At 36.6% G+C, this 11935-nt stretch overlaps 1 protein-coding gene and 1 long non-coding RNA gene across 2 annotated transcripts; one reads left to right on the forward strand and one right to left on the reverse strand.

Moving 5' to 3' along the window:
• Nucleotides 1-1665: 1665 nt before the first annotated feature.
• On the reverse strand, nucleotides 1666-6123 carry LOC147511306 (uncharacterized). Its single transcript, XM_086603012.1, has 5 exons — nucleotides 6007-6123; nucleotides 5669-5737; nucleotides 3489-5300; nucleotides 3228-3372; nucleotides 1666-2563 (listed from the first exon to the last, which is right to left on the reverse strand). Exons 3-5 carry the CDS (start codon nucleotides 5295-5297, stop codon nucleotides 1869-1871), a joined length of 2649 nt encoding a protein of 882 aa, XP_086459138.1. The 5' UTR covers nucleotides 5298-5300; nucleotides 5669-5737; nucleotides 6007-6123; the 3' UTR covers nucleotides 1666-1868.
• A 1179-nt stretch (nucleotides 6124-7302) lies between these two features.
• On the forward strand, nucleotides 7303-8841 carry LOC147511307 (uncharacterized). Its single transcript, XR_015216973.1, has 2 exons — nucleotides 7303-7537; nucleotides 8485-8841. It is a non-coding gene; the product is annotated as an uncharacterized LOC147511307 (long non-coding RNA).
• The last annotated feature ends 3094 nt before the right edge of the window (nucleotides 8842-11935 follow it).

Genomic DNA, 11935 nt, shown 5'->3' on the forward strand with positions numbered 1-11935 from the left:
CGCCTCAAGGAAGTACTACTAGCCCATTGACTTGCTTCAACGATTGCATCGTTCCATTCATCGTCATTTTGCAGCGGTCCAAGTGCAAAACACGTTGATTTGAAATCCTCATACACCTTGCCGTTGGACAGTTGGAGATCTTTATATGACGTTGCACCTTTTGAACATTTAATACCATTCACAAATAAAACCGTTAAGCGATGTCGGATGTGCATAAAAGATCCTTCCGATTTTTACTCCTTTCGTCGTCTTTGCCAACATTTAAAAGAATCAACCCAAACAAATTTTAATGGGAAATCAACATACCCTCGGTGTCTACCATCTTCATGTAATTGGTTATAGCGCATCCACTCTCAGAATTTGGTTTTCTTTGCACTTTCACGGGTGATGACTTCATCGTGTTGTCATCGTCATGATAGAACACCGTATGTTCACCTTCAAGATGAAATGGTAGTCTCTCAGCAGGTGGGTATCGATATTGGATATCGTATCCAAATAATCTCCAAGCAAGCTTCATGTGCGGATACATACCGGCAGTCCTAAGAATCTTTGAATTTCATCAACTTGTATTATTGTTTCTTCGGTTTACGTGTTTTCAACATTGGTATCGGTCTCAACAACAACAAAGATGGATCTATCTTGACCTTTGCTCAAGTATTTGAAGAGATACTTGACCATTCGACTTCTATTCGTAACTCCACGTTGATGTGTGCTCCATATTTCTTTGAAAGAGTTTGGATTATAAGGAACAACCCATCATTATCAACGGTGAAAGTCTTCTTCTTCCATTTTTTGTAGCCGTTCTACCTGGTCTTCTCATGTACTTTGCAAATCCCTTGTCATCGAATGTAGTTTCTTCGCAGAATTCTTTTGGATAAAGTCTGGTACATTTTCGTTCGTTCATGCAAGGTGAATTCTTGTCTAGCTCTCCACATGGACTGTGAATCATGTTGTCTATGCCAATTTCATATAACAACGGGTCATCATTTTTGTCTGGAAGTTCAACTGATATAATCTTATCAATGTCAGCTGGTGTAGACTTGAAGCGCTTACCGAAAGCTGTGGAAGTGGTGTGTGTTTAAATTCAACACTTGTGTTTTTGGAACTGACCAAGCCATTACTTTCTCTTTCTTAGGTTCAAAATATTCTGAAGGCTATTTCTGCCTGTGTCCACTTTGACTTTTTTTTTGTGTGTATTTAGGGGGAAGACCCTAATTTCCCTAAATACACACAAAAAATTTTTGGGGAAACTTTCCTATTTGGCTCATCTAGGGGGGTAATCTAGTGGGGTTCACCCACCCTTATTTTTATTATGTATGAATTCAAGTAGTCTTGTTTTCATATATGGTGAACACATTCAATATTGGCAATGGCCCGCCACATGATTCTGACGAGTCTTTCTATTATGAGGAGGTTTGGTTCTAGGTAGGAGGTGCCCTCTAGAGTTAAGTTCTTCCTCTGGTGTAGGCAAAAACAATAGAAATCGGTCGAACGTACAGGGATGGAAATCCCAGAAGAGCGTCCTTGAGGTCCGCATTGAAAACTTTCCGTCGCCTTTTGATAGTTTGCTCCAACTCAAGATCCGTACTGACAAGGTCCAATTTCTCTATCTCGTTTTTTCGCTAATAAAAATTGGCATATGATGATTTGCCTGAAAGACTGATATGTTTGGGCCACTGCATTGCTAAATTTCTGATGTAATAAAACAAGCGAACCCCAGTGAATATATGTTAAAAAAGAAATATATTACACATTAACCAGTATTATCTTTGTTGGTATGACATTCGTAGTATCCCTTTAAAGTCCTAGGCAGAAGTTTCAAACTGTATACCTGCTATTTGTATGACACAGCAAATCCAAGCTTTGAACTAGCAAGTTTGGAAATGCTGCAGCTGTACCAATGTGTTGAGGAAATCTACAATAATCTCTTCAATGAGTTGATCCAAAACTTGTTTTTCTAGTTCGCCTACAAGCTGGGTTGCTTCATTCAAGGAAAATCTGTGCTCCCAGTCCAAGTCCCAGGTACCACACATCATTTTTTCCTTCCATTTGATATCCCTTTCTATCAATTTACAAACACCGTCTAGAGGTGCAGTATCATCAACCAGCTTAGCCTTAGTATAATGTTTTAATTTGGCAATCCCATCACAAACCTCCTTGAGCAACTGCATTAAAGAGATGTTGATTCTTGGAGCTACCATGTGCGTCCATGGCACACGATGACTTCCAATAGAGATTCTGCGACTTTTGCATTCCATAAGCTCATTTGCACAGTCCAATAGTAGTTTGGTATTGATAATATCAACATCTTCTACCAAAATAGTTTGATAAGTGGTAGCATTTCTATTCATGTGAAGTTCAAAATAATCTTCTGCACAACTGAGGAATGATGGACAGCTCAAGAGCAACCCCTTTAAAGTGATTTCATTCTTGTCCGCTTCTTCCATTTGGATTTTATGATCAAGAAGTCGCTTTAGTTCTTCTGCTGAGTTAATGCTACCATCATACTGGCTGTTTTCTGTTGATTCTTCGCATAGAGAGCTCAGGTTTTCCCCATCATGATCTACATACAAAATGTGAACAAACAATAAAACCTCATTATTCAGATTAGTAAACTAGTGTTGATACTAGTACGTACTTCATCTACACTGATAAGCAGACTATTCTACCATTCATAATTGTCTTGTAGATAGCTAAGTCCCTTCTTTATATGGTATGTCGTATATACAACCCGGCTCTTCAACGGATTAGTCCGTTTATGGACATATGTCTTGAACAGTTTATATAGTGTCGTGAACAGCTTATATAGTGTCTTGAACAACTTTTTTAATTTACGCTTATTAACTTTTTAATTTATGCTTATATATGACACTATATAAGTGCAAGACATTATATAAGCTGCGCAAGACACTATATAACATATCCGTAAACGGACGTCCGTTTAAGAGCTGGGCTGGTCGTATATATTATTCTGAATGCTTCAGATTATGTTGTATCAGCTCAATCATTCAATCAAAAACTTTGAGCTTCTCTTAAGATAATAGCTCAATCTTCAGACTTCAAAGTTCGTTCTACTTGAATTAGTGGTGAACAAGCTAAAGAGGTATTTGAAGGAAAACAGTTACCTACATGAACTTTGAAAATGTATACCTATGATGTTTATACACGTGCATTTTGATGTTTCGGATTGTAGGAAGAGAATGTCATCATCAACAGGACGTGTTTACCTTCAATGAGAATTATGGAGAGCTCTGTATCTTCCCTAGCAGGTAGTTGGTCCTCAATACCAGCACTAGTAGTCATGTTGGAAACAGCTTCTATTGTGCTTGTTTGGTTGATTTCCCTGTCGTCAAGTTCTAGTAATTTATTCGGCTGCACATAAAAAATTTATCTAACTTTAGAACAAAAAGGTTAATTATTCCCAAAGTGCTTTGAAATAGTCTCCTAGTGAATTGTAGAACAATGTTTGAGGATCAAGGAATACTCACAATTGATTTACCGTTTCTTGTCACATTGTTATTTGCCTGATCAATGGAAGCTTGTGATGTTGATTGTATTAATGGAGCTGGGCCGGAATTCTGAGTTGTACATTGTCGTTGCGGGTTCTTAACTATAATTGGTCCATTGTCGGTCTTTCTTAACTTTGTAGAGGTTGCTCTAACCTGGTCCTGAGACCTTAACATGGTTACGGACTTCACGTTCTGCTTCTCCACTTTAACTTTGCTGCTTGGTAACACCTTTTGCGCCTTGTCAACCTTCTTGTCAGTTGCTGCCTTTTCCTCTGATTTATGATTGATAGGAATTTTACCCTGCTTCAGCTTAGAGGTAGCTTTTACCCTCGTCTTTGGCTCTCTGACTTCTTGTTCCCTTCTTGTTTCTCTAGAGTTCTGAAATCTCTTTTCTTGGATAGATCTTTCTGATTGAGTCTCCTTTTCTTGCACTTCAATAAGTATCTCCTCAGCATTCCAAGCTTTGACATTGTCATGTAATGTTATGGAGGGGGGCTCTTTTTTCTTTTCCAGTCTGTTGTGCATCTCTTCTGGCTCCATTTGTTGTCCACCTTGATTGAGCCTTTTGCTCAAAGTATCTCTTAATTCCTGTTTGACGTTACTGTACAAGTAACTCTCTTCCCGACTAGAATTTCTTAAAAAGCTACCTTCCTTCTCTATACAAGGAGTATGCAGAGGTTTAATGAGCACTATTGGTGGGATATCATCATCAAGCTTATGCTTTGAGCTTGAGCGTGACTCACAAGAATTATCGGTTTGTAGCTTAAGTCCTTTGATATCTGTACCCTTTAAAAGTCCTTTAAAGTGCATACTCTCAATGACCTCTTTAAGTGTTTTCCTATCGGGATCATCTTTTGGTCTCAAAAAGTAGGCCTGCCTTACATTCGGCATTCCAGCATCGAAGATCCATCTCCTGTGATCCAAGCTATTCTTACTTTTAGGTTTCTTTAGGTGGGATGAACTTGAAGGAAAGTCTTCTAGGCCCATAAGCTTCGCAATCACATTCGAAGGTTTTGCCTTCATTTCCTTGGATGTACAAATTGACCAATCCATGGAGGCAGAGTTGTTTGAGTGAATGTTTGAAGATTGTCTTGAGCTAGTAGAGGGAATGTCTGAAACATTACACATTTTCCTTGTGCCGAAAGAACTATTTTCTTCTTCTGAAGGGAATGACAACAGGTTTTGCCTGGAAAGACTCTCTCGAATCACATTCTTGAGTTCCTCAACTGATTTCCTTGAGGATCCATCAAGAGAAAGATGCCCACGCTGCATTTCATTATGTTTATTTTTCTCAGCAAAACGATCTGCATACTTCCTTTCAACACCTATATCATCTATTCCTCCATACTTCAATTCATGTTTTTTCTTCATCTGACTCATGTAGTTCGAAGCTTCTTGCAGCTTGGAAAGCATGACTAAAGACTCTTGAAGATCCAAAGCACCTTTTAACAAATCTCTTGCTATATCTTTAGATTGCTCATCAAAGCTAAGTCCCTTCGACCATGTATCAATCATCAAGTTTAGCTTCTGTGCTCCTTTAGAGACCTCCAATATCTGAAAAGGAGATGGAATATGCAGTTCTTCTGTGATTACATTAGAGAACAACTCCTTTTCCTTGTGTGCAGAATACCGACTTGAGTCGTTCGAAGTCCCACATCTTTCAATCTTGTGCTCCTTACGGGAACCTTTCTTGGACTTTCTCATTGTCTCATACTCCACGACTCCATTGGGATCATCGCAAGTGACAAGTGAGCGATAAACAACTGATCTCAGACTTTCCTGAGGCATATTCTATAACAAAAAAGTTCCATTGACAAGGTCAGATACTACAAAATATCAAGGAATATAAGCTTCACAAGTGTATAATTTATTAGATATATTCACTTAAGCTGACCTCCCTCAATTTTTTAAGGAAAATTTTCAAACAAGATCCACGCTAAAAAACTTTTGGATCTGTTTTGGAGAAAAATACAAGGAGTCGCTGCCAAGTAATAGGCTTAATGAAATTTTTTGGCATGGTAAAAAAAACAATTCCATACTCTGTTAAAAGAAAAATGAATAAATTTCTAGCTGAGGTATTTTCATTGACTTAAAAAGATAGATACATTTGAGACAAGCTTCAAATTAGAAGAACATCACTTTCATGGAAAGTCTCAAACCTGAAATTTTGGATGTGCCAAACTCTGCTTTCAAAACAGCTAACTGTTACTGGTTTAACCAAAGCTCCTCTGTACATCATCATACAGAAACAGAACACACACAATGTTAGGCACTCAAATCAATCATAAACATTTAAGAGTAACCAAAAGAACACAGCAGCTTTGAAGTTTTTTTCACTCCAATTAAACTTGATTAACAAGTGTTCTTTCTTTTTAGCTTAGACCCAGAAAAAGAACAAGACCCTGACAAGAAACTCAAAGGAATAACACAATCCCAAAGTGTAGTTTGAATGAATGTTGGTTGAATGAAACTGTTTGGTTTTTTGGAGTTTTCTTACCTCCGTTTGAGCTGCAGATCCACAGACAAAAAGCAGAGTAGTAGTTGAAATGACTTTCTGACATGTATTGTTCAGTTTGTCTACAGTTGCTCTTAATGGTTTCTTTATTAATTAATTCATACAGGTCTGGTCATTGAATTAAGTTATAGTGTTTTTTTCTTGTCGGTGTGCGCCTTTTTTCAAACAAGGAACATAACACATTCATAAATTCATTAATCAAGCATTATATGTTGAGAAAAAAATGCAAAGGAAAATAGCAATAAATATGATAAATTCACACCTAGAAGTCTAAAACCACCTAATCCATGAAACTTAATAAAAGTTCAAATATCTATATAACTGATATATCAACTTTTGTGCATGCAAGATGCAACTTCACCATGAATATGTGTCAATGCAAATTGGAACTTCACTCAGGCGGGGGGGGTGGTGGAAACAAATATTTATAAGGTACCATCTTGATTTGCATAACTTTAAGGATGACATCCTAAAATCATATAGTGGAAGAAGACAAAAATAAAGATTATATATTGGAAGAAAATGACAATTTGATAATTCAGTTGCCCAGTTGCCCAGTTGCCTTGCATCTATTAGACTGTGATGCTCCACCTACTTTGGCTAGTTGGTTAACCAACTTCCCAGTAAATTGAGACCACTGTAACCACTGCAGTAGGTGTACGTATTCTGCATCAAACATGGTAAAAGTTCAAATGCAATGCGCCAATGCACGTTGTGAGAAATTGATGATTTTGATTCATTATGATAGCCAACGGTCATGTGCATTAATGCCACCTCCCCTGTATAAGAGTGACCCTAGTTTGCATCGACAACAAACTTTAATTTCACTATCTTCCATCTTTTTACCTTACCTGTAAGGGAATTCATAGACAACAAGACCATTTATGAGACTATTGACATTGGCAGGACATTAATAAGATCACATGCATGGGATCTGGATTCAAGAATTGATACTTAGCTCATTCATCAACTCCCACATTCAGTCTCATGCGATCCTTTATTTGACTCAATCATCTCACGTTCAAGTTTCAACATTGATTTGTATTAATGTTGGAACTCGAATATCCCCTTTGACACGAATTATGAGCTTGTAGTTGTAGGTAGAATATAATAGAATAGATCGAGGTTCAGGTAGACCTACATTGATGCAGGCCGCAGTGGTCAATTTAATTCATGAGTGCAACTAGTGGATATATTCATTTAGGCCAAACTATGGGCTTTTGGCCCGTTCGATATGGGACGCTGCTAGGTTTCGTAGGCTGCAAGCAAACATCATTTCCACGTTGGACCAAAATTTGTGAACATAAAATATTTCCAACAGCTGAAAAGTGAAAACCTACTATCTTTTCATTTGAGGCAATGTTGGCATCAAGAAAAGTGCTGCCATCTCTACTCCGCTCAGCCACCCGTCGTTCATCTTCAAAACCCACACTCATATCCTCAAAAACCCAAACCCCATCTCGTCATTTGGGGAAGCATATTGCTATGGATGCTACTGAAGGTCTTCTTATAGGTCAACGGGTTCTTAATACTACTTCTCTTATCACTGTAACACTACTTTTATTTATTTATTTATTTTTATGATTATTTTTATTACACCTTTTCCATTGGATTATAATACACCTTAAACTTGATTGGTCTGAAACTAAACTCTATTTCATCCTCATAACAAAACAAGAACAAACCCATTGTGGGGATCTACTACATAAATAGAGGGGAGTTTAAGAAACCTCAAACTAGTATCCACACCAATAACTTGTCCGTCATCAGTAGAAGAACTAGTTTATTACAATTTCGTTTCTCATAATATGATAATAGTAACCAGTGATGAGTGGAGGCAATGCTAGTGACTTTGATCTTCGTATAAAGCTGGTGAGATCAAGTTATTGGTGCTGTTGTTGATGTTAGATTCAGTGAAGGGTTGCCACCTATTTTGACTGCGCTTGAAGTTTTGGATAATTCGATCCGATTGGTTTTTGGAAGCGGTTCAACATTTCGGGGAGAATATATGGTTAGGACTATTTCTGTGGATAGTACTAAAGGTCTTCTTAGAGGTCAAGGGGTTCACTGGTTCTCTTATATTATCACTGTTAGACCACCCTTCATTTTCTAATCTAAACAGTATAAAAAATCTGGGGTGCGAACAACAGTAGATTCTGTTTCTGTCATGGTGGCAGAAGTGTAATTTCACAGGGTTTTTTTTTTTTTAAGAATATAAATATAATTTTGCAATTCTAAAATTTGTTTTTATTTGTCAATCGTGTCGTGTTAGTGGGGCCTTTGTGTCAGTAGAAAAGCTTACCCATCACAATTTCAAATTATTAATATCATCAATTGCAAGGGCAAAGTTGTATGTCTTTTTTAAAATATATATATATATATATATATATATATATATATATATATATATATATATATATATATATATATATGATATAACTGGAGTCTCTCTGTTGGTAGAGTTGGAAAATGGTGGCTTTGAGGTGGGAGAAGCAATTAAGAGAGCAACGACAAGAAAGATAGAGAAGCATGAGGAAGCTTGCAGGGCTAACCAATATTGTTTCATTCCGTTTTAGTTTCGACACTTTCGATTTCTTTGAACAACAGTCTGTTGAGCTCTTCAAGAGACTTCAAAAAGTTATGGACAGTAACGTTATGACAGGATTGACAGCTGGTTCTAACGAGTTTGTTTTTAGAAAGATAAGATTTGTTATTTATAAAGGACTTGCGGCGTAGCTTGTTGCATGTTTGTCCTAATTATTTGTAAAATTTGTTATCATTATGAATAAAATTTTCACTTAAAAAAAAAAAAAAAAATTTGTCAACCTATGGGCTCCACTCCACTCAACATTAAAAAAATGTGGTTTTGCCACGTGCACAAAGCTAGTTATTATTACGAGAGTACTCCTTAGATATGGGTGACTTCACTTGGGTATTTCTCCTCCCATTATTAACATTTATATCCTTCACTTCACTTTCCAAACTAGAAACATTCTCAGCCATCTTCTAATTTTCTGAAGAAGCTTGAATTAGGCATTGACTTATAGCTTCTAATCATATGAAAATGTTATTATTAACAGAATAGTTCTTAGATATGGGTGACTTCACTTGGGTATTTCTCCTCCCATTATTAACATCTATATCCTTCACTTCACTTTCCAAACCAGAAACATTCTCACCCATCTTCTAATTTTCTGAAGAAGCTTGAATTAGGCATTGGCTTATAGCTTCTAATCATATGAAAATGCTGCAAGAAACAACATAAAGAGCACAACCCTCCTAGTTATACTAGTATACCGCAAAGTGGTGTGGAACAAGCGAAGGTTTATACCTTAATCAATTATTGAAGAAGAAATCCGCTGAAGATTTTGAATAAAATTGGAAGGGGTTGATTTTTTTTTTCAGTTTGGAAGTGATAATGAGAGTTTTTAGTTTTTTTTTGGCAGATGGGGGATATTTGAGGTGACATACAAGTTATTTTTTCTCCCCCTACCGCAAAGACACCCCCTTCGCTCGTTCGATGACAAGGTAGCATTTACATTGGACTACAGACTCATCACTAGAAGAAATGTAGAATATGTTAGGAATATACAACTTAATTGTACTTACTCTTTACCAATTATCAAACTATACAAACTTTTTTGTCTTGTAAGTGTCTTGTACTTCTTAGTTAAATCCGAGCCTAGTGTAGATACACTATGTCTTTAAGACAAATTTCCCCCCTCATAGTGCTTAAAGGTTGATGGGAAATTATCTCCCAAGATATAACGAATTTCTTTCTATATAAAGCTAGCACTTTAATTCTATAGAATCAGCGAACACAACATGGTATTTGACTAAGAACAGAGGGAGAAGAGAAAGATCAGAAGTATGTGATATGATGTGTCTTTCTTTCCAAATTCATCCACTAGTTATAGTTGAGAAATGCATTTTCGAAACAGTACAGTGACTCTTTGAAAAAGTTAGGCACCTCTTTGAAAAGTCACATGTTTTGAAATGACGCATCATTTCGTCATAAAGCACTGTTTCAAATCAGTGCCTATTTCGAAAGGTCGTATTTTTTCAGCATAATGCATTGTTTCGAACTAGTGAACATTTCGAAAGGTCGCACATTTTCAGCATAATGCACTATTTCGAACCAGTGCACCCATTCGAAAAGGTTTTTCTGTCTTTACGTACTGTTTCAAGTGAAACCCATTTCATCTCAAGTGGGGTAACTTAGGAGACAAATTACTCATTTATATCTCAATGGATTTAATGGATTTGTGCAAATTCATTTTTCTAACATAATATGATTTGAAAATACAGCTTAGTATCCTTTTCAACTAACCGAAACTAAGGTGAGATATATATGAACGAACTCAAATGAGTACCAGAGTTCTTGTTAATTTTACTTCAGAGATATATAGATGGGAGTCTGATCTTACAAAATAGTTGTGGGCACTATAAAGTAGTCGCGATCCGCTATTGAATTCGGAACCCATCCAAGGTCTTCAAATTTGGCCGGTTGCTACCATTTTGTGATAGGATGTAAGATTATGCTTGAACGCCCTGAGCAAATGACCAAAAAGTATAAACAGGGTCAGATTTCTCACATAATTTTCATTAACCCTCCACAAGGGAGGGTTTTAGCTCATGATCCTAGAAAATAAAAAACTAAAGAAGAAGGAAGATGATTAATTAAGAAAAAGAAGTTTCTAATTATATTATGGAGAAGACTCCATTAACAACCTACAATGTTTTCTCCAACTAAAACATGATATGATTCAATTATTTCAAAAAACTAACTATCAATACAATAAATGGAATGAGTGCTCTCTCCATTTCCTTAGTGCTTTACACTTGCTTTTGCCTCCCTTAGTGCTCAAATAATGAAGAAACCAAATAAGTGATGGGCCCATGTGCTTTGACTAGTGGTGGGTCTATGTGGGCCCAGGTGACTTTTATAACTTCATGTCTTTGTTTAGAGCTCGTCACACTGATCGTTTTGACAGTTTATGTGTTGAATACATAGTCCATAATAAGAATATACGATCGTCAGAAGTTCTACTATTTTTCTGCACCGTTATCTTGATTTGACCCGAAAATGATCGGTGTTGAGTACACGGGCTTTATTCTGCCCTTTTTAATTTTCAAATGGGCTGAGAGAGAAGACTTCATGTTCAAATACTATTCTGTACAACGTTTTCATGCTAAAACACATGTTTTGCTAGAATTCTGTTGTTAACTGCTGAAACTTGTGAAAACACGAAAATACAATTAATTTACATTTATTAAACACATAATCAACCAATATAAGGTTTATAACACAATTTTGGGTGCTTATCAATATGCTCCAGCACTAGGTACATTTGTATCCTTTTATTCCATGGCTACTGGTGTTGTACTGGACTTGTGGGTTGGGTGGTGTAACAAGAACTATCATTAGAATTATCAAGTTGGCAAGTCATTAAGGTTTAATGACAAGTTGTGGGAAATAAAAGGGATTAGATGAAGGACTGTGAAATTGGAGTCTAAAGGTGAAACAATGCTGGTGGCTCACATATTTTTTTGAGTTAAACCAACATGTGCGGTGGGGAAAAGGGGAGGTAAAAAAGAGCCAGAGGAGGAGGAAGAAGAGAAGAGAAAAGAAGGGGGTGTTGAAGAAACTCTTGTCAGTATGCCAGAGCATGAACATTTATCAAACATGAGTCAAGTGATGTTCTACTTATCTGTCCACTCGATATGTAGCCTTTTCCATTTATATATATATTGCTTTAATTTGGAGTTCATTTTAGGACTCTAAATTGGTATTTTTATTGAGAAACACTTTGTTTTTTATTTTATTCTCTAAAACAGGGTGTTGTATTTGTTAAGATTTGTAGATAGAGGGCTTTGGATAGATGGTTAACATGAGAATGGTAACTTATAA

The sequence above is a fragment of the Coptis chinensis genome, chromosome 3 (assembly GCF_015680905.1).
Source record: "Coptis chinensis isolate HL-2020 chromosome 3, ASM1568090v1, whole genome shotgun sequence".
Classification (NCBI taxonomy): domain Eukaryota; kingdom Viridiplantae; phylum Streptophyta; class Magnoliopsida; order Ranunculales; family Ranunculaceae; genus Coptis; species Coptis chinensis.

What these genes read in the sequence shown, in the direction of transcription:
- LOC147511306 (XM_086603012.1), bottom strand. Translation starts at nt 5,297, where the DNA reads ATGCCTCAGGAAAGTCTGAGATCAGTTGTTTATCGCTCACTTGTCACT. An exon ending in CAAGAAACGGTAAATCAATT is followed by an intron (nt 3,373 to 3,488) that starts GTGAGTATTCCT and finishes TTTTATGTGCAG; the next exon opens with CCGAATAAATTACTAGAACT. An exon ending in CTCCATAATTCTCATTGAAG is followed by an intron (nt 2,564 to 3,227) that starts GTAAACACGTCC and finishes TTTTGTATGTAG; the next exon opens with ATCATGATGGGGAAAACCTG.